Below are 23,305 nucleotides of genomic sequence, written 5' to 3' on the forward strand. Positions count from 1 at the left end.
TTTCTAAGATTTCTGGTTCCCCCCTACTACCCCCCCCCCAATTACGCTGGATCTCGTTGAGATTTAAAATAAGAGATCTGAGTTATGAGGTCCTTCCAAATATTAAGTTTCATGAAGATCCGATCACTCCTTCGTAAGTTAAAATACGCCATTTTTTCTAATTTTTCAGGATAAATCCCCCCCCCCAATAGAGCAGATCCGTTCCAATTATGTAAATCACGTATCTGAGACTTCTGCTTATTTTTCCCACCAAGTTTCATCCCGATTCCTTAAATCTAAGTGTTTTCCATCATTTTAGGTTCCCCCACCCCAAATTTCACCCAATGTCACCAGATCCGGTCGAGACTTAAAATAAGAGCTTTGAGACACGATATCTTTCTAAATATCAAATTTCATTGAGATCCGATCACCCGTTCGTAAGTTAAAAATACCTCATTTTTCTAATTTTTAAGAATTAACCCCTCCCCCCCCCCAACTACCCCAGAGAGAGCGGATCCGTTCCAGTTATGTCAATCATGTATCTAGGACTTGTGCTTACTTTTCCAACCAAGTTTCATCCCGATAAATCCCCCCCCCCCAATAGAGCAGATCCGTTCCAATTATGTAAATCACGTATCTGAGACTTCTGCTTATTTTTCCCACCAAGTTTCATCCCGATTCCTTAAATCTAAGCGTTTTCCATCATTTTAGGTTCCCCCACCCCAAATTTCACCCAATGTCACCAGATCCGGTCGAGACTTAAAATAAGAGCTTTGAGACACGATATCCTTCTAAATATCAAATTTCATTGAGATCCGATCACCCGTTCGTAAGTTAAAAATACCTCATTTTTCTAATTTTTAAGAATTAACCCCCCCCCCCAACTACCCCAGAGAGAGCGGATCCGTTCCAGTTATGTCAATCATGTATCTAGGACTTGTGCTTATTTTTCCAACCAAGTTTCATCCCAATCCCTCCACACTAAGTGTTTTCTCAGTTTTAGGTTTCCCCCTCCCAACTCCCCCCCCCAATGTCACCAGATCTTGTGGGATATAAAATAAGAGCTCTGAGACACGATATCCTTCTAAATGTCAAATTTCATTGAGATCCGACCACCCGTTCGTAAGTTAAAAATACCTCATTTTTTCTAATTTTGTTGAGGATGACGTAATCTCACGTGACTTGTTACAGCTCAACGCCCGTTAGTCAAGTGGGGAAGTCCCAGTTGTAACTAAGGATAGCGCAAACATGGGTGTTACGTAGTACTTTGAGAAGTTTTTTCCTCAAGAATTTTTTCTTCAAAATATTTCTTTTCTTCAAGATTTCTTTTTCTTCAAGATTTTTTTCGATATTTCTTTTTTTCTTCAAGACATTTTCTTCAAGATTTTTTCGCTCGGGAAACTTTTATAATGCGTCATCAAAGATGTTTGTCCGCTATAGGAATCGAACTTAAGACCAGACCATTTCGACGACATACACTAGGTGTAATTGATTTTCTTCAAGATAAAGGTGGTTGTTATGTTGTAGAAGTTTCTTTACCTATGTTGAGGATGACATAATCTCACGTGCTTGTTATAGCTCAACGCCCGTTAGTCAAGTGGGGAAGCCCCAGTTGTAACTAAGGATAGCGCAAACGTGGTCGATACCTAATACTTTGAGATATTTCTTTCCTCAAGAATTTTTTTCTTCGAAATATTTCTTTTCTTCAAGATTTTTTTTTCGATATTTCTTTTTTTCAAGATTTCGTTTTCTTTTTTCTTCAAGATTTTTTTCTTCGAGACATTTTCTTAAAAAAAATTTCGATCGGGACACTTTTATAATGCATCATCAAAGATTTTTGTCCGCTATAGGAATCAAACGTAAGACCAGATTTTTTTCCCAAGAGAAAGATGCCTTTAGTACCTGTAACAGCAAATTATTCCTAATGTTATATTCGGAGAAACAAATTCTATGCGATAAGCTGTTTCCCCGCTCGGCAAATTCTTTGCGCAATTTCTAAATTGAAAAAGCAATGGATCGCGTATTTTATATCCATTCTCCCCGAGATCGCGCTAGAATCCAACATTGTTATTGTTAATTCATCGATTATGCCAACCAGGTTATTACATTGTTATTAATTTTCAAACATGAGCTAGACAAGACTCTGTTTTGATTTTCAAAGAGCTTTGAAAGAGAAAAACATTTAATGTACATACAAATTCTATTGATAAACAAAGTTACAAACATTATTAAACAACACTTTTCTTAGGGCACTGAAATCAATATTATACAGCTAGGCAAGGGTTGATTTTCCACTCTTCAATGTTGAGAAATTCACTGTAAGTATATCCAAAACATCAAAAATATAATACTATATGAAAACCGTCAATAAATCTTGTACTCGGGCTCTAATTTGGTCTTAGAAACCTCTTAATCCGACGAGAAAAGTATAAATCATATAATGTATTCAGCATTTTAGTGGATAAACAATTTCCTTATTCACTTAAGCTAGTAGTTTTATAAATTTTCTTCTGTAAAATTAAAGCCTTCCAAAACCTAAAGAAATCACCTTCTAAAACAGAACAACCCCCTCCTTGCATTCTAGATATGACTCTTAAGTTTTAACATCGCTCTTTACATTTAGCAAAACATTTGATCTATTTCAATATCTTTTCGTCTTTAATATTATATATCCTTATTGTTTAAAACGAACATAGAATTTAATACATTTTCTTGAATGGACTTTCTCCTTATTTCAAGTGATTTTCAAGAAGTTGGCTGCCAGAAGCATTCGTGGCACCCGTCATCATGACTTAACAATTTTCTGACATTTGAATAGTACGACAGATATGTTTAATTTATATTCTGGGAACATAATAGTTCACTGTTACAATGTGATATTCCAAGGCTTTTCAGGACACAGTGGAACTCAATGGCTGGCTCGTGGCACCCTCTGGCGCACATTATCACATCTAAAGCATTTCCAGACAAAAACATTTTCCTACAAAAACAACCGTATACACTAGAATTAATTTTCCAAACTCAAAAAAAAAAATCCCAATAATGTTTCTTCTGATGACTCGTGGAAATTGATGCCATCGAAGCACAATTTGGACACCCAAGATATCTATGTAGCACCCGTAATCATCACTTAAGAGTCTTCTGACATTTGAATAGCCTGATAAATATTTTTATTTGAATAGTGGAAATATACCATTTCATTGTTAGAAAGTGATATTCCTAGGCAGTTCACGCCATCACGGGAGACTACAACTGGTTTGTGGCATCTACTGGCATACATTATCATTCCTAATGTATTTTCAGACATTTTCGTGATACAATTATTTTTTCTAACGTCAATGGTTTGTGGAAGCGGTGATTTGTATATTTTCCAAGATTTTCAAACATCAACATACTTCATGCACCACCGTTGCAATATGTGAATGCCCTGTAGCATCCTGTGGCACATATTATCTATCCTAAGGCATTTTCCTACAAAAATAACCGTATAAGCTAAAATTGGCCAATCTTTTTAATTCAACAGCAGGATTTTCCATTTCAATGCCTGACTCGTAGGACTTTCTGGCACACATTACCATTTCTAAAGCATTTTGAGCGATTTTCCTACAAAAAAAATGTATACACTAAAATCGACCGTTTAAACTTAAACTTTCCCTTGAGAAAATTCCCAAGGGTCCACCGACCCCAGTTCCACTTCTGACATCGTTTCCGTCACTTTTGCCTAAAATTTCACAGCTCCGGTTCCGTCAGTTCTGTATCCCCACTTCTGCCCTCAAACTCCACAGCTCCGATTCCAACAATTCCGCTCCGAGTTCTGCTGATTCCAGGATTTTGTATGTTGATAAACCGTCGATGGTACTAGTGACGTTTGCGGGTGCTTTGTTTTTCATAAATTCATCTTTATGTTCCTTTGTTATATTTTCTACCACTGTCCTTTTTATTTTACTTGCGATTTCACTGTCTATTTTAACATTATTTTAAATAGATTGCAGATTTGGCACATAGATAAGATATGGCTTAAGATATTGATGCTTTATTGGGCTTATCTTCTTCTTGTCTTCTTTGAAAGGTAATACCGGAAAGATGTCGATATGATCTATCAATAGGTAGCGTGTTACCAGCAGCACAAGCAAGAAGTTGACCTTTGTCATAAACTAAAAGATTTATGTTTGCATTTTCTTTGAGCTCTATCAAATCTAGAATTTTTACTTTGGTATTTCCACCATTAGTGTTTTGAATTTCGTCGGTACACCGAAGGAATTTTAACTCCTCACTATCCTTACAACGCGCGCATACATTCGCAATAAGACACCCATTAGTGCTTCATATTGTTTCATAGTTGAAATATTTCTCTTTGTCAGCATTCAATGTTACGATAACTTTATCATGGACACAAACTTTCTTGAAATATTTCATCTTCACATTTTAAAACAAGATGTCAGTGTTTGTCCTTCCGGTGTATTAGTAATACTTTTTGAAAAAAAAAACATAGAATAAATTAGCTATTTTCGATGACCAGCGATAGATTGCCACAGTGGTAGCCGCATACAAAATCCCATAGTAGGTGGAGCTTGGGGTCGAATTGGAACTTTTTACTCGGGGTGAAGAAGTGGGGGATCCAGAATTGATGGAACCGGAGCTGTGGAACTGGAGGCAGAAGTGACGAAAACGGTGTCAGAACTGGAACTGGGGCCGGTGGAACCGTGATGATTTTCCTTAAGTCTAAACGATCATTTTTTGTATACTATTATTTTTATAGGAAAACGTCTAAAAATGCTTTAGAAAAGGTAATTTGTGTCAGAGGGTGCTAAGAGCCAGGCATTGAAATGGAAAGTCCCGCTGTTCAAATAAAAAGAATGGCAAATTTTAGTTTGCCGGGTTCTTTTTGTAGGAAAATCCCTTAGGAATGATAATGTGCGCCTCAGGGTGTCACAGGGCATTTAAATATTGCCACAAAGGGGCATGAAGTTTTTGATGTTTGAAAATTTAAGACAATATGCAAATAACCGCTTCCACAAACCTATAGAGTTAGAAAAGTTATTTTCATCACGAAAACGTCTGAAAATGCATTAGGAATGATAATGTGCTCCAGAAGTGATAATGACGGGTTTCACATGGATGCCTCGAGTCCAGAAGAAACGCTATTGGGGAAATTCCTTTAAGTTTAGACAACATATTCTCGTGAATACAGTTATTTTTGGAGGAAAATTTCTGAAAACGCTTTAGGTGTGATAATGTGCGCCAGAAAGTGCCACGAGCCAGCCATTGAGTGCCACGGTGACGTGAGCTGCCTTGGGTCATTACGTTCTGACAATCAAATAGTATATTCCCACTATTCAAACGAAAAATATCTATCGGACTATTCAAACGTCAGAAAACACTTAAGTGATGATGACAGCTGCCATATGGATGCCTCGGGTGGCCAACTATTGGGAAATCAATTTAAATAGGGAGAAAGTTCATTCGACAAAATGTTTCAAGTTCTATTTCCCTTTTAAACAATAATTAAATATAAAATTAAAGAAGAAAAGATATTGAAGTAGATTTAATGTTTTCTTAAAGGCAAGAAGCGATGTTAGCCATATCTTAAATACAATGAGGGGGTTTCTCTGTTTTTAGAAGATGATTTCTGTTTGTTTTAGAAGGTTTTAATTTACAGTGGTAAATGTATGAAACCACTGATTGAAGGGAATAAGGAAAAGGTTCATTCAAGAAATTGTTGAGTACATTGTGTGGTTTATACTCGTTCTCGTTGGATTACACGGTTTTCTCAGACCAAATTGGAAAGCGAGTACAAGATTAATTGATTAAAAGCAATGGTTTTCATGCAGTATTATATTTTTGATTTTGTATATATATTTACGGCAAATTTATCAGCATTTATGTAGACAATCCTTGATTTAGCGGCTTTATATTGGAAAACAACTCTTTCCTAGTTGCATAATATTGATGTCCTGCCCTAAGAATAATGTGTTTCAATAATGTTCGTAAATTTGTTTATTAATAAGACTTATGTGTACAATAAAAAGTCTTTGTCTTACGAAGCCATTTTGAGAATCTAAAGAGAGTCTTTTCTAGCTCACTTTAGAAAATTAATAAAAATATAACAGCCAGATGGGCCAAATAGATGAATACACGATAAAAATGTTGGATTCTAGCGTGCTCTCGGGGAGAATGGATATAAAAAAAACACCCTAAGAATAATGTGTTTCAACAATTTTTGTAAATTTGTTTATTAATAAAACTTCTTTGTACAATAAAAAGTCTTTGTCTTACAAAGCCATTTGAGAATCAAAACAGAGTCTTGTCTAGCTCACTTTAGAAAATTAATAAAAATGTAACATCCAGGTGGGCCTAATAGATGAATAAACGATAACAATGTTGGATTTTTTTACAATAACAATTGTTGAATTAGGAAAGGGGTATGTGAGTGTTCAAAAAGGTTTAAGGTATTAAGATGAAACTTTCAGGAAATGTTGAGGAGGATCTTGAACAAAATCAAAGCTTACTATGTCCACGCTGGTTGTCAAAAAAGACGTATCAGTAATATCTTAGGAATGGCTGAGAGTATTTAGTTGAAACTTTTGGGGTATGTTAAAATTGATGTTGAAATTGATTAAAGGGAAACCGGTACCCTCAAGCCCTTTTTAAAAGCACGCCCCCTTAATGTTGATTGAGATTTTGTGATATTAATTCTGTTCCAAATAGTTGAAAAGGCTAATAACTATGCCTCTCAGGAGCCACGGCCTCTTACACGCTCCTGGGCAAGGGTTGTAAATAAAACAGTTCCTCCATTGTTTACATGCAGGATTTATCATCAGAAAAGGTGGAATTCTTGATCCTGTTTGTGCCCAAAAAGGATTAGGATGTTAAGTTTAGACTCCAGGGATTATTTAGGGGGATGCTGAACTAAATCACAAGAAACTATGCACATCCAGGCTGTATCTGCAATATCTTAGGAACAGCTAAAGATGTTAGAAACTTTCAGGGCTACAACTTCTCTTACTGCTGTAAATTCAGCTCTGACCACGTGCGGCTACGGCAACTGTAAGCGCGACTGCTTGCAACTGTGACTACTTGCGATTGCGAATAGTTGTGACTGTGGCTGCCACCCCTTAGGACTGTTGCTACTTGTGACTAACTATGACCGCGATTGCCACAACTTTAGACTGCAACTACACGTGACTGCGACTACTTGTGACCACGTATGCAACTACTGGCAAATACTGCTACTTCTACTACTACTACTATTACTCCCATTGGGACTGCGAATGTGACGGTCAATGCTGCTTCTACTACCGTTATTTCTGCTACCACATCTTATTTTCAATGGAGACTTAATTTACTCACAAAAAATAACAAAAAAAGCATAATTCTCAGTAACCTGGGCTTGTATTGCCACTCCAAATAAAAGACATTAATTTTCATCAGTACATTCGGGATCCCAATTCACAACAAAACAAAAAAATATATAAAACACATAGAACAACTTGAGAGAGATAAAAAAAAATGACAATTCATTTTTTGACATTTCAACCTTTCAACACTGTCCCTAATAGAAAATGGCATCTGATATCACAGCACCAGAAGAATATGAGGAGCAGAGAAAGCAGACCTCGCAAACACTCTAATCGGCCTTCTATACATACCAACCTGTCTCATTTGATGCCCATGAACATCATCAGCCGTCTCAAACATATGACAAAGACATATTGGAGCAATATTATTAATACTATCATACATTAGTTGAATCTTATAAAATAAGCTAAAGAAAAATATAATAGATGTAAAAGTTTCTCCCGAAACTGATACTTAGATTCCTTATCATACCTATATTCCTTGCCTTGTTTCGACGATATATACTGTACATGCTCTGGAAAAACATTATGTTTCATCAATTATTACACATAGGTATTTCACTGATTTTTGTCGTCTTGTTTTCAAGTCTCCTACTGTAAGCTCTTGCAACCAGGGGTAATATGAAGTCAATCTTACCCAGACAACGAATCCCGATTTGCTGTGATTTACTTTCAGCTTATTTAGTCTTAGCCATTTCTCGCTTTTTCCATATCATTAATGAGTGTCCTCAAAAACTGAGCTTCGGTGCGCTTCGCAGCTGAAAAATGTGTATTATCAGCAAACAGTACAAGAGATTTCCTAGGTTTATTTGTTTTGTCTGCATTCCCAACATTCGTTGTCAAATCGCAGATTGCTTGGTGGGTATCACTAATAAATACTGAGAAGAAAAGAGGGCCGAGAGGGGAGAGGCCCCTGGGAGAACAACACAACGAAAATGGTAATTGGTTGATTTCATATCATTAAGTTGCACATACATAGATCGGTGACTCAAATATGATTAAATAATTTTCAGCGCATTTCCTCTAATACCACAGTTATCCAACTTTTTCTGAAGAATCACATGGTCCATTGTGTCGAACACCTTCAAAATGTCTAGGAGTATAGTCAGCAGTTTCAACTTCCCATCCAAAGCACCATTAGTCATAGATGTTAAATACTGAACTGCATGCCCATAGAGTATCCTTTTCTGAAACCAAGTTAGTTTGAATAAAAGAAATCTTTCCGCTCCAAGAACTCAGCCACTCGCTTATATAATATTTTTTCAAAAATTCGAGCCAGAATTGGGAGTAGCGAAATAGGTTCATAATCGCTGAACTCTTCTCGGTCATTACATTTATGCAATGCCACTACTCTGGCATGTTTAAAATGATCGGAAAATTCACCTTCTTAGAGAAAACCATTCACTAAATTAATGTGACACGGTAATATCACGGGTAAAACTTACTTCACTACTTTCAGGGACCACATATTCGCTCCAGCAGCTCTATTTCGCTTTTCACTCACAATTTCTGTCACATCCTGCTGACTAGTTTTCCAAAGAAAAAGGCTGGTATCACTAGGGTCATGCAACTACTGCTCAATGATCCATCTTTTGGCTTGTCTGCTACTACTTCTGCTACTAATACAGCCACTACTACTATTACCACTACTACTACTACTACTACTGCTACTATTATAACTACTACTCCTACAACTATTATTGCTGCTACTTCTACTACTACTACTGTTAAGCCAAATCAATATAGTTTAAATGCATCCAGGTTGCCAAAAGGGCTTATCTTTAATAACTAAGCAATGACTAAGGTTATTAAGTTCGAAATTTCATGGAATGCTGACAAGTGTGCTGAACTAAATTGAAATACTCCATATGCATCGAGTTGCTCGAAAGGGCGTATCTACAATATCTTAGGAGCACCTAGTGACATTAAGTTAAGGCTTTGAGGAATATTGAGGTAAAATTTGAACTCAATGAAAAGACATTATGTGCATGTCAGAATGACGCCCTTTCCACACCTCACCAAATCAACCCTCACGTCAAAAGCCACAAATAAAAGAGTTTAAAGAGTAAGAAATAAAGAGAGCTGAGTGATGCATCTGATATATATTTATTCTCTTACTCCATTTTCATTCATGTGCAATCTTTTGAGCATTCTCCCAGTAGTATCTTTTCAAGTTTATTATCTAGAAGTTGTTGTTGAATCAAAAAACAGATATTAGAGTGGCGAAACCCTATATAGGCCAGTGTATTCTCCTGATGAGCCCTTATGTTGGGTGTTGCCTCTGAATTATTTGTCTATATTATTTTTTCTATTGTTTGGTAAATGACGACTTATACTTATTGACGACATGACTGCCTGTCCATGGATTATTCTTTATGGTTGATTGTGTGTGGCTATGCTGTTTGACCTATGTGATTGTATGGATGAGTAGGGTTAAGGCCTCATTCAAGTGCTGGTCTATATTAATCACTAATTTAGGAAAACATTCTTCCTTTTCTCCTTCTGTCTCTCTTTTTCTTTTTTTTGTGTTTGTGCTGTTGCATTGGTGATTTCTCTTTTCATGATATTAATTTTATGAGAAAACTTTCAGAGAAAGAAGTTTTTTAAAGAAAAGTAAAGAGTAGTATTAAAACTTAAGACAAGCAGAAACAGTCCTGAAATAATTAAAACTTAAAACGGCCAGAAAATATTCTCACAGAATAAATGAACCCCAAAACAAACAGAAAAAACCAAATAGACACATCAAAAACAAAGAAAGCAGACACTGATACAGATTGGGCCATCTGATCCAGATTAAAAAATCTTGGATCTTGAGTTGCTGAGATTTCCAGGAATTAATATCATTATACATTAAGCATTCAGTTTATTTTCTTTAGTATTTTTCATTCATCTTCATTATTATAGTTATTTCTTCTTTTTTTTCGTCCATATTTTGAAAACAAAATGCACGGTTCAGAAAACAAATAGTTTTCACTAATTCACAAATGACGCAATAGACTTTAGAAGGTTTATAGATAGGCATAGGTGGTGGGTGGGGGCAGTAGCCAAAATCCTGGATGAGTAATTTTTGTTCGTTTTAAGTTTGATCTCAGTCCTCAATTGAAGTTTTCCTCGTTTTAGGATTTAATTATTCATCTAAATCAGTAACTGTTATCTTTGTTTTGAATAAAATTTTCATTTATAAAAAAACTACAACAATAACGTGAATTGATAGTTATTATGTGGGTAAGGGGCGTCAATTTACGAAAGTGTAGGTGGAAGGGAGAATCTTCATCAATTTCTTTTTATAAAGATGCGGGAAAGCGTTTTTCGAAATGTAAGGGAGAGGACAATTAAATTATTTTTCAATCTTCAATTGCTGCCCCTGATGTAGATTGGAATTAGAAATACCTTTTGTTTTTGCTTGGATTTACCTTTTTTAGGTTGAGTATAGAGGTTTGACTGGTCCTATTCAATTCAAGGAAGGACAAAGGGTTAATTTCAAATTAGATCTTCTTAAACTGAAAGCTCATGAATTTGTTAAAGTTGGAGAATGGACACTAGACAATGGGATTAACATTACTGATCACACAGCACTGTATGATCATGGAAACATGAATGTCACGCTGGTCGTGACAACAAATCAGGTAACAATTTTTTTCCTCGTTATGTCTATGTCATTTCTTTCTTATCTCAGGTGCTTCCAGATTAAGACAAACTATTTCTTTTTATTGAGAGGCATTTCTATTGAGAGAGGCATTTTTTATTGAGAGGCAATATTTCTTTTAGAGGCATTACGTCTTCTTTATTTTACGACTTCTTTATCTGCTCCAGCAATCTGATATTTTCAATGCGGATTAAAAAAAGATTGTAATGTAAAAAAGTTGCTCAACTTGTGGGGTATTGCTACAGCTTCCTTTTTTATCATGATCAGCAGTTCCTAGCTTGGTAAAGGTAAGACATATAAATTCAAAAAATTCAGTAATGGGGAACGAAAAATGGGGAAGAATAGTTTTTTTCTGAGGTTTGAAGTACCTCATAATTTTCCAAAACAGATAGAAACCTTTTTTCTAGACTGTTGAATAATATATCCGACTTTCATGTGAGCGGACGGGAGGGGATTTTTGGATTCTGGCTATGCAAGTATAACCGAGCAGGAAACCCTGTCTTAACCAAGCTTGATAGAAAGTAAAGCTATGTTCTTTGATTCTTAAGATGCAACCTGACCTGTGTCTAGGGCGCGGAGGGAGGGTCTAATAAGTTTTCATCATGCAATATAACAGAAAGGATACCCAAATCCTTACCAAATATGCTTGGAAATAAGAATGGGTGTGCCCTAACTGCACTATTTAGAGGACCTAGCTTGTCCTATTTTTTGTTGGACAAGTTGGGTGCTTAGATTCTTGTTATTAGAAAGTTAAGCAAAACAAATGATCAGACCTCAGTCAAGCTTTGTTGGAAACATGAGTAGGCTAGACGTCCAGATTAGAAACTTTGGGTGTCTAGACACTAGTCATCTTCTGCATTGGGGAGGGGGATCCCTAAGTGTATCTTTAGGATGTTCCTAATGAAAAAGAAAAAAATCATTGTAGATTTCGATCGAACTTCGTGTGAAAATAACACACACGAATTCGATCGAACTTCGTGTTAAGGGCATAGTTGCGGTAAAAGTTGTACCCTAGTACAGGAGAGCCTAAAGTAACCAAAATCTTAGATACGTTAAAAAAAACATCTCATAAGAAAAAATTGCTGTCAATGCTGGTTAAGGAAAGATAGCTATTATTTAAATTAATAGTAAGAGTTTATTTTGGGAGAAATTTCTGGGAACTTTTAAAAGAACCTAAAAACGCTAATAAGTGTCCCTTTTTCTGTTTTATTTCTTCAGTACTGTTAGAGCACTATGATATCGTAGGGAGGTGTTTAATATTATTTGAAATCTAATATTCACATTTAAACGCTTTTTATAATTTCCTCGTGGAATAACACCATCAGAAAATGCCATATGGCACCAAAATCCAATTTTAGTGTCATTTCTGGAGTGTAAACAACACCATCTCATCTTCTTGAAACCATGTTCATCTTGAAACCATAAAAGGTCGACCACTGAAACCTCCACGATCAAAATTTTCATCCTGGTATTTAAAATCTTATTTTTGAATACTCCCCTACTCACCTGTATAAGTGGAAAGCAAAAACAAAGTTTTGAGATAAAAATTACCAAGTAAAAGAGATTCATCCAAATAGAAAGCTGAATCATTAATGATAAAAGCTATTTATTTTTATTTCAAGACTAAATTTAATTACATTACAAATTCTTAAAAATTACATAAAAGTTTTTGATACCAAACATGTTTTGTTTTTCTTTGTCTTTTTCCCCAGCCCTAGTCGACCACTGGAACATCCTAAGGGCACCCAAATAGATAACCTTCTGAGGTTCTCGAAATTAGTGTTTTATTTCTCCCATCTTATAAAGGTGTGTAGCAAGTGGTGGTTGGTTTGATGTTACGAAGCCCACTTCACCTGAAATTTCCAAATAAAGATACGATTAGTTCACTATTCAAACCTGCTTACAAGTGTAATAATCACTACTGTCAAAATATCTTTTTATATTTTTTTTAATAGTAACTTTGAGCCTGTAAAGCTTTGTTTTCTTCCCAGTAGCTCTCAATTTTTCTTCAAAATCTTTCTTACTTTTGTGTATTCCTAGACCAGAGACTACATCCTATCAGAATAAAAGCTATTTCTAACCTTAGAGCTGAGGCCCAAATTCAACGACCCTCCCTCTCCCCTTTCACACATTTAAAAAAATATATAATATTGGACCAAGAATTGGAAAAAAAATCAAAATCTGGTTACTTAAATGGAAACTGGGTGAAGTAGTACTTGAATTGAGCAGTTATTTTCTTTGCAATGTGCGAAAAGATACACGCAAGATGCATCCTGAAAGGGAAGCGTTTTCATTGGCTGCCATTAGTTGAAATTGCGACTCTGCTTGTTCATTGTTTTTGGTCCAAATTAATTCAGCTTTCCCAAAATTGGGTTGAATTCGTTGAAAAAGACTTAATTTAGATATGGGTGAGTTACACAAGGGCAAAATCAAAAGAGGGTTTATTTAAACATGGGTCCAGTTGAAACATTGGTTTAGTTAAGGGGGGTTGAGATGTACGAAGGCTCAGTCAAGGGCTAGGTTACATACGGTTGAGACACAGCTGGGATTAGGTGCACTGGGCCCAGTTAAACCAGAGTTCAGCTGCACAAAAGCTAAGTCAAATAGGTCTGAGGTACACGTGTGTTGAGTTGCATAGGGGTCTAGTTGCACGAGGGTTCAGTTAAATAGAGCTGAGTTGCACATGAGTAAAGTTAAATGGGAATTCGGTTGCATGAGGATTCAGTTGAATCGGGTTGACCAGCACGGAAGCTCAGTTACTTGTGTTCATTTGCACCCACACCCCTTTTGTACAATGTAAAACATCATTGCAATACTATTATGTTTTTGGGCTCTTGAATGCATTTGGTAGCAATGTTCGAAGGAAAAGGGATTTTAAAAAAGACTTTGAAGTAAAATCAGCCGAGAGATGCACGTCCTGCCCATAACTCATCAAAATGTTGTAATGCCCCACCTGTGGTGCATGTGGCCCTCGTTGGGAATCACAGCTCTAAGCACCCTAATCTACATATTCTTTAGTTTTGCATCGACAGAAATACAAAAAAAAACAAGAAGCAAAAATTTTTCAAAAAAAAATGTTTGGATTGTCTTCACTATCAATGTATAGATCTTTTGTGAGGAATATATTTTGTTTAAGCAGTATAGTATGTGTATATTTGTGCATTTTCTTGTGTAACCTTGCACCAAAATGATATGTATATTAAATATATTAAACTACTATGAAAATATGACACTTTATACTATTTTTCCTCCCTGCAATGCAAGGAAGTACCGTATATCTTTATGCATCACGGAAAGAACTATACAGGAAATAATCGTTTCTACGGATTCTGTGTCGAGTTACTTGACGAAATAGCTAAACTTGTAGGATTTTCTTACATTTTGGAGCTAAATCCAGACGGTGTTTATGGTGTAGCTCATCCAGTCACTGGAGAATGGAATGGAATTGTTAAGCAGTTGATGAATCATGTAAGCAATTTGGTTGGAGTGGCTATTTTTAGTAAAAATGAACCTGTGTGTGAAACTCACTGCTTATTGTATGCGTAGACTTCGTATCTTCAATGAACTTAATAATTTTGTGACTGTATGTATTCCTATTAGTTTTTATCAGCTTACCTTTGCTAGAACAAAGTAGACATTCGGGCTGATTATTTGCTATTTGTATAGACAGGTCGTCAGACAGCGATATTGGCAGAATGTATTCTTTTCACCTAGGCACTTTGGAGAGAAGGAGTTTTTGTAGAAACTTCGGAAGGAGTTCATTCGATTGTATATTGAAAGTTATGCTGCACTCTTTAAGAGTCAATATATATATATATATATATATATATATATATATATATATATATATATATATATATATATATATATATATATATATAATGAAAAAAGAAATCACCAATACAACAGCACAAACACATAAAAAAAAAGACAGAAGGAGAAAAGGAAGACTGTTTTCCTACATTAGTAATTAATATAGATCAGTACTTGAATGAGGCCTTAACCTTACTCATCCATACAATCACATAGGTCAAACAGCATAGCTATACACAATCAACCATAAAGAATAATCCATGGACAGGCAGTCGTGTCGTAAGTAAGTATAAGTCGTCATTTACCAAATATGAAAAAAAGACAAATAAATCAGAGGCAACAACCTAACACAAGGGCTCATCAGGAGAATACAAACTTGCCTATAGGGTTTCGGCACTTTAAATTTTCTACCCAGGCAAGTGGCGTGCCTACCATAAGTTCTCTATGGTATCCCCGTGCTAGGTATCACCACCAAAATATATGCCTATGAAGAAACAAATGTAAAACAACCAAGTAACCCCAAAACAAACTTATCATAACTTGGTTCTGGCCATCGTATATTTATATTACGAATTCACAATCTATTTTTTACTAAATTTACTAAACAATTATTTTTAAAAAATTTCACTCTATCAAATTTTCTCTATTGATGAAAATGTGACCTTTTAAAAATCAATGACATGAATGCAAAATAAGATCATTCGAAAACAAGATGTATGCAAAATCCTCCGAAAATCCACTGTCTAATATTAGGGACACGCCAAACTCAGTAACAAAGAAAATCAAAATCAACCAAAGATTTTGCTAAGTATTTCAAGATAATTCTTTCGGTATTTATTTAAAAGCTCGTTATAATGAAAACTAATTTTTTTTAAATTGCCAAGTTAAATTATTTGCAGAAAAACCTCTTAAAACCAATTTTTGGCTTAAAATTTTATATCTATTTTCAAAATCAATATAATTACTACAAATCTTTGCATATCTAAGTAACTGTGAGTAAAATGCCGAATATGTGATATTTGAGTGCATATTACTTTCAGGGAACGGGAAATTAATCACATCAAAATCGAAATCATCCATTTTATTATATATTTTAAAACCTAATTTATTATTATCAGAAATGTTAATATTCAAATCTAAGAAATGATCTTCTAGACCAGTGCCAGGACTAGGTTCAAGAGTAAGCTCTGATGGATATATATTTTTAGAAATATCAATAAATTCCTTACAATTTAAAACCAAAATATCGTTTAAATATATTTTATTATTTGACAAAATAGGTTTTAAATTATTTGGATTATTCTTATCCATCATATATTAATATTCTAGTTGACTTAAAAACAAGTCAGCTATAAATGGGCTGGCATTCCCCCCCCCCATGGGAATTCCCACGATTTGCTTGTACAGATTACCATTAAATCTTATATAAGTATTATATAAAATGAATTCTAATAAATCAAAAATCATATCTAAGCTGTAACATCTCGAGCTAACTTTAGTCTTAAAGCAGTTTGTCCGTATATATATATATATATATATATATATATATATATATATATATATATATATATATATATATATACTAGCTGTTGGGGTGGCGCTTCGCGCCACCCCAACACCTAGTTGGTGGGGGCGCTTCGCGCCCCCCCCAAGCCCCCCCGCGCGCGTAAGTCGTTACGCGCCATAATAGTTACGCGCCATTGTAGTTGTGTCCCTATGTCCCACCTGTGAATATAGATAGATATATATATATGGTTTTAACTACGTAAAACTTGCGAATATACAACATTCTTTGCTGTCCCATTGTCTTTGCATATAAATAGATTGTCAGGTTTACCGACTCTTGAACATGCAACATATAATGGTCCATGGGAAAACAATCTGTATTCAGATCTATACCTCATGATTCTAATGATTGCCCTTGAGCTTTGTTGATGGTGATTGCTAATCGACCATTCCCTGTCCCGGTGTCCCGGTCGTCATTTACATCCCCCTGTTTCCCCCGGTGTCCCCGTTGTAGTTGTGTCCCTGTGTCCGGTGTCCCCGTTGTAGTTGTGTCCCTGTGTCCCGGTCGTCATTTATATTCCCTGTGTCCCGGGTCCCGGTCGTCATTTGTATCCCGGTGTCCCGGTCTGTATATACATTCGTTTTTTAGTTTTGTTTTTCTCCTTTATTTTTTTCCTTTTTTTTTCTTTTTTAGCTTATTTAGATTTTTAGATTTTTTAGTTTTTTTATTAGTTTTTAGTTTTTTTTTCTTTTTAGTTTTTTTGTCCCGGTCGTCATTTATATCCCCCTGTTTCCCCCGGTGTCCCCGTTGTAGTTGTGTCCCTCTGTCCCGGTCGTCATTTATATTCCCTGTGTCCCGGTCGTCATTTGTATCCCGGTGTACCGGTCTGTATATACATTCGTTTTTTAGTTTTGTTTTTCTCCTTTATTTTTTTCCTTTTTTTTTCTTTTTTAGTTTATTTATATTTTTATATTTTTTAGTTTTTTTATTAGTTTTTAGTTTTTTTTTCTTTTTAGTTTTTTTGTAGTTTTTACCTTCTTTTTAGTTTTGTTAATTTTTTTTTTTACTTGTGTCCTGGTCGTCATTTATACTCCCTGTGTCCCGGTGCTTTGTTGATTGCTAATCGAACATTCCTTTTGTCCTGGTCGCTTTCTCTTTGAGTGTCGTTTTTTTGTAGTTTTTGCCTTTTTTTTAGTTTTTTTAGTTTTTTAGCTTTTTTATTAGTTTTTAGTTTTTTTTTGTAGTTTTTGCCTTTTTTTAGTTTTTTTAGTTTTTTAGCTTTTTTATTTTTTTTATTAGTTTTTAGTTTTTTTTGTAGTTTTTGCCTTTTTTTTCTCTGAGTGTCGTCATTTATTAGTTTTTTCCTTTTTTTTTTAGTTTTTTATTGGTTTTTACCTTTATTTTAGCTTATTTTTCAGTTTTTTCCTTTTTTTTAGTTTTTTTTTATTTTTTATTTTTTTTAGTTTTTTACCTTTTTTTAGTTTTTTTAGTTTTTTTAGTTTTTTAGCTTTTTTACTTTTTTTATTAGTTTTTAGTTTTTTTTTGTAGTTTTTGCCTTTTTTTAGTTTTTTCAGTTTTTTTTTTAGTTTTTTTTGTAGTTTTTGCCTTTTTTTAGTTTTTTTAGTTTTTTAGCTTTTTTATTTTTTTTATTAGTTTTTAGTTTTTTTGTAGTTTTTGCCTTTTTTAGTTTTTTCAGTTTTGACGTCACCTGATCCAGTTTTTTCAGGTGACGTCACCTGACACATCCATCCACACATCCACAGACAGACAGACAACTTATTTTTATATATATAGATATATATATATATATATATATATATATATATATATATATATATAATATATTCATTTTAAATTCTATATATTTTATTTTATATATATAATATATTCATTATACAATATATTCATTTTACACAATCGTTTCAACATTCAATTTTCGCAATGATTTCTAAGGAACCTAACAAAGGAAATTCTTTTGGAACAAGAATTGATAAAGAAGTTTATTTCTGGAGTTGATTTGACAGTTTGATTAGCGATTAGGACAATGCTGTATGTGACTTACTTAAATAGTATGTTAGGTAAATTGCAAAAAAAAACTATAAGAAATAAAATGTCATTATAAACTTATCAGAAGAAGTTATCAGAAGACACTCGGCACGGGGATATATATGTATATATATATATATATATATATATATATATATATATATATATATATATATATGTATGTATATATATATATATATATATATATATATATATATATATATATATATATATATATATACTAGCTGTTGGGGTGGCGCTTCGCGCCACCCCAACACCTAGTTGGTGGGGGCGCTTCGCGCCCCCTCCCAAGCCCCCCCGCGCGCGTAAGTCGTTACGCGCCATATTAGTTACGCGCCATTGTAGTTGTGTCCCTATGTCCCACCTGTGAATATAGATAGATATATATATAGATATATATATATATATATATATATATATATATATATATATATATATATATATATATATATATATATATGTGTGTTTTTAACTACGTAAAACTTGCGAATATACAACATTCTTTGCTGTCCCATTGTCTGTGCATATAAATAGATTGTCAGGTTTACCGACTCTTGAACATGCAACATATAATGGTCCATGGGAAAACAATCCGTATTCAGATCTATACCTCATGATTCTAATGATTGCCCTTGAGCTTTGTTGATGGTGATTGCTAATCGACCATTCCCTGAGTCGCCATCGTCATTTATATATCCCCCTGTGCACCCCGGCGTCCCCTTTGTAGTTATGTCCCTATGTCCCGGTCGTCATTTATATTCCCTGTGTCCCGGTCGTCATTTGTGTCCCGGTGTTCCAGTCTGTGATTTCTCTTTGAGTGTCCCGGGCGTCATTTATATTCCTTGTGTCCCGGTGTCCCGGTCGTCATTTATATCCCCCTGTGCCCCCCGGCGTCCCCATTGTAGTTGTGTCCCTGTGTCCCGGTCGTCATTTATATTCCCTGTGTCCCGGTCGTCATTTGTATCCCGGTGTCCCGGTCTGTATATACATTCGTTTTTTAGTTTTGTTTTTCTCCTTTATTTTTTTCCTTTTTTCTTTTTTTTCTTTTTTAGTTTATTTAGATTTTTAGATTTTTTAGTTTTTTTATTAGTTTTTAGTTTTTTTGTAGTTTTTACCATTTTTTTAGTTTTTTTAGTTTTTTTTTTTTTTACTTATGTCCTGGTCGTCATTTATACTCCCTGTGTCCCGGTCGTCATTTGTGTCTCGGTGCTTTGTTGATTGCTAATTTATATTATATTTATATTTATATTTTTTATATTTATTAATATTTTTTTAGTTTTCTTTTTCTCTTATTTTTCAGTTTTTTCCTTTTTTTTAGTTTTTTCTTTTTTAGTTTTTAGTTTTTTTTTGTTTTTTACCTTTTTTTAGTTTTTTTAGTTTTTTTAGTTTTTTAGCTTTTTTAGTTTTTTTATTAGTTTTTAGTTTTTTTTTTAGTTTTTGCCTTTTTTTAGTTTTTTCTTTTTTAATTTTTTGTTTTTTACCCTTTTTTTTCGTTTTTTTTTAGTTTTTTAGCTTTTTTAGTTTTTTTTTATTTTTTTCTTTTTAGTAGTTTTTACCTTTTTTGTTTTTTTTCTTCTTTTGTATTAGTGTGAAATAATTCAGACGTCATATGCGGACAAACACGACGTCACTCGACAGACAGACAGACAGACATAACCCACAAACAACTTATTTTTATATATATTTATTCATATTTTTTTAGTTTTCTTTTCCTCTTGTATTTTTCAGTTTTTTCCTTTTTTTTAGTTTTTTTCTTTTTTAGTTTTTAGTTTTTTTTAGTTTTTTACCTTTTTTTAGTTTTTTTTAGTTTTTTTAGTTTTTTAGCTTTTTTAGTTTTTTTATTAGTTTTTATTTTTTTTGTAGTTTTTGCCTTTTTTTATTTTTTTCAGTTTTTTTTTAGTTATTAGATTTTTACCTTTTTTTAGTTTTTTTTTAGTTTTTTAGCTTTTTTAGTTTTTTTTTCTTTTTAGTTTTTTTTGTAGTTTTTACCTTTTTTAGTTTTTTTCTTCTTTTGTATTAGTGTGAAATAATTCAGACGTCATATGCGGACAAACATGACGTCACCTGATCCACACACAGATCCACACACAGACAACTTATTTTTATATATATAGATATATATATATATATATACTAGCTGTTGGGGTGGCGCTTCGCGCCACCCCAACACCTAGTTGGTGGGGGCGCTTCGCGCCCCCCCCCAAGCCCCCCCGCGCGCGTAAGTCGTTACGCGCCATATTAGTTACGCGCCTTATTTTTTTTCTTTTTTAGTTTATTTAGATTTTTAGATTTTTTAGTTTTTTTATAAGTTTTTTTTTTTTTTCTTTTTAGTTTTTTTGTAGTTTTTACCTTTTTTTTAGTTTTTTTTAGTTTTTTTACTTATATCCTGGTCGTCATTTATACTCCCTGTGTCCCGGTCGTCATTTGTGTCCCGGTGCTTTGTTGATTGCTAATCGAACATTCCTTTGTAATTTCGTCAGTTGAAAACTTATGATGAAATAAATTTTTAATTTTTTCCCTTTTTTTGTTTTTAGTTTTTTTTTAATGGTTTTTACCTTTTTTTAGGTTTTTTAGTTTTTTTCTTTTTTCTTTTTAGTTTTTTTTGAAGTTTTTATCTTTTTAGTTTTTTTATTTTTATTTATATTTTTTTAGTTTTCTTTTTCTCCTTTATTTTTCAGTTTTTTCCTTTTTTTAGTTTTTTTTCTTTTTTAGTTCTTTTAGTTTTTACCTTTTTTAGTTTTTTTTAGTTTTTTAGCTTTTTTTATTTTTTTTTATTAGTTTTTAGTTTACAACAGCTAGTATTAGATTTTTAGATTTTTTAGTTTTTTTATTAGTTTTTAGTTTTTTTTCTTTTTAGTTTTTTTGTCCCGGTCGTCATTTATATCCCCCTGTTTCCCCCGGTGTCCCCGTTGTAGTTGTGTCCCTGTGTCCCGGTCGTCATTTATATTCCCTGTGTCCCGGTCGTCATTTGTATCCCGGTGTACCGGTCTGTATATACATTCGTTTTTTAGTTTTGTTTTTCTCCTTTATTTTTTTCCTTTTTTTTTCTTTTTTAGTTTATTTAGATTTTTAGATTTTTTAGTTTTTTTAGTTTTTTTAGTTTTTTTAGTTTTTTAGCTTTTTTACTTTTTTTTATTAGTTTTTAGTTTTTTTGTAGTTTTTGCCTTTTTTTAGTTTTTTTCAGTTTTTTTTTTAGTTTTTTATTGGTTTTTACCTTTATTTTAGCTTATTTTTCAGTTTTTTCCTTTTTTTTAGTTTTTTTAGTTTTTAGTTTTTTTAGTTTTTTACTTTTTTTAGTTTTTTTAGTTTTTTTAGTTTTTTAGCTTTTTTATTTTTTTTATTAGTTTTTAGTTTTTTTGTAGTTTTTGCCTTTTTTTTAGTTTTTTTAGTTTTTTAGCTTTTTTATTAGTTTTTAGTTTTTTTTGTAGTTTTTGCCTTTTTTTTAGTTTTTTTAGTTTTTTAGCTTTTTTATTTTTTTTATTAGTTTTTAGTTTTTTTTGTAGTTTTTGCCTTTTTTTAGTTTTTTCAGTTTTGACGTCACCTGATCCAGTTTTTTCAGGTGACGTCACCTGATCCACGATCCACAGATCCACAGACAACTTATTTTTATATATATAGATAGTTTTTTTTTTTTTACTTATGTCCTGGTCTTCTTTTAGTTTTTACCTTTTTTAGTTTTTTTTAGTTTTTTAGATGAAAATTTTTTTAGTTTTTTCCTTTTTTTCTTTTTAGTTTTTTATTGGTTTTTACCTTTATTTTAGCTTATTTTTCTGTTTTTTCCTTTTTTTTAGTTTTTTTTTTTTTTTTTTTTTTTTAGTTTTTTACCTTTTTTTAGTTTTTTTAGTTTTTTAGCTTTTTTACTTTTTTTATTAGTTTTTAGTTTTTTTTTGTAGTTTTTGCCTTTTTTTAGTTTTTTCAGTTTTTTTTTTAGTTTTTTATTGGTTTTTACCTTTATTTTAGCTTATTTTTCAGTTTTTTCCTTTTTTTTTTAGTTTTTTTTAGTTTTTAGTTTTTTTAGTTTTTTATCTTTTTTTAGTTTTTTTTAGTTTTTTATTTTTTTTATTAGTTTTTAGTTTTTTTTGTAGTTTTTGCCTTTTTTTAGTTTTTTTAGTTTTTTAGCTTTTTTATTAGTTTTTAGTTTTTTTTGTAGTTTTTTCCTTTTTTTAGTTTTTTTAGTTTTTTAGCTTTTTTATTTTTTTTATTAGTGTTTAGTTTTTTTTGTAGTTTTTGCCTTTTTTTAGTTTTTTCAGTTTTGACGTCACCTGATCCAGTTTTTTCAGGTGACGTCACCTGACCCATCCATCCACAGACAGACAACTTATTTATATATATATAGATATATATATATATATATATATATATATATATATATATATATATATAGTTGACATTTTGTTTCTTATCGTTTTTTTATTTATATAACTTATTATTTGTCATATTATTATTTTGTCCTAATCGTTAAGCAAAACAGTCAAATCAACTTCAGAAGTAATCTTCTTTATCAACTCTTGTTCCAAAAGAACTTCCTTTGCTAGGTTCCTTAGAAATCATTGCGTAAAATTGAATGGTGAAAGCTTGCCGAGAAACTCAATTTTCCTGAACGAATGAAGGAAAAAATAACATTCTCTTTTTGCCATCGAATTCTTAATTTATTTTGAAATTAGATTGCTGGAAACCAATAAAAACTTGATGAAATTTGACCAAAAGAAACGACTTATGCATTTGCACTCCAGGACTATTTTCGTAGGAAACAATTTATTTTTAATTTAGTTGCCGAAAAATTGTGTGAAATAACAGGATGTACCCCAATTACTGCAGGTGCGTTGCGAGTTAGAAAGATTTTTGGTAGTTTTAGGAATTCTATGACCCAAGGTCCCATAAACCAGCTCAGTAACAAGGAAAACGCAAAGATTAGAACACGCCATAATTTTTCCA

The 23,305-nt window shown here is 32.9% G+C and overlaps 1 protein-coding gene across 1 annotated transcript in view; it reads left to right on the forward strand.

Annotated features, from left to right (window-relative positions):
- The window catches only part of LOC136039408 (glutamate receptor ionotropic, kainate 2-like), a gene marked incomplete in the record, with an annotated part of 174,727 nt that overhangs the window by 95,659 nt on the left and 55,763 nt on the right, over positions 1 to 23,305 (forward strand). Inside the window, 2 exon segments of the mRNA XM_065723135.1 lie at positions 10,760 to 10,963; positions 14,248 to 14,451. Of these exon segments, the coding sequence (XP_065579207.1) occupies positions 10,760 to 10,963; positions 14,248 to 14,451 (408 nt within the window).

This window comes from Artemia franciscana, chromosome 2 (assembly GCF_032884065.1).
Source record: "Artemia franciscana chromosome 2, ASM3288406v1, whole genome shotgun sequence".
Classification (NCBI taxonomy): domain Eukaryota; kingdom Metazoa; phylum Arthropoda; class Branchiopoda; order Anostraca; family Artemiidae; genus Artemia; species Artemia franciscana.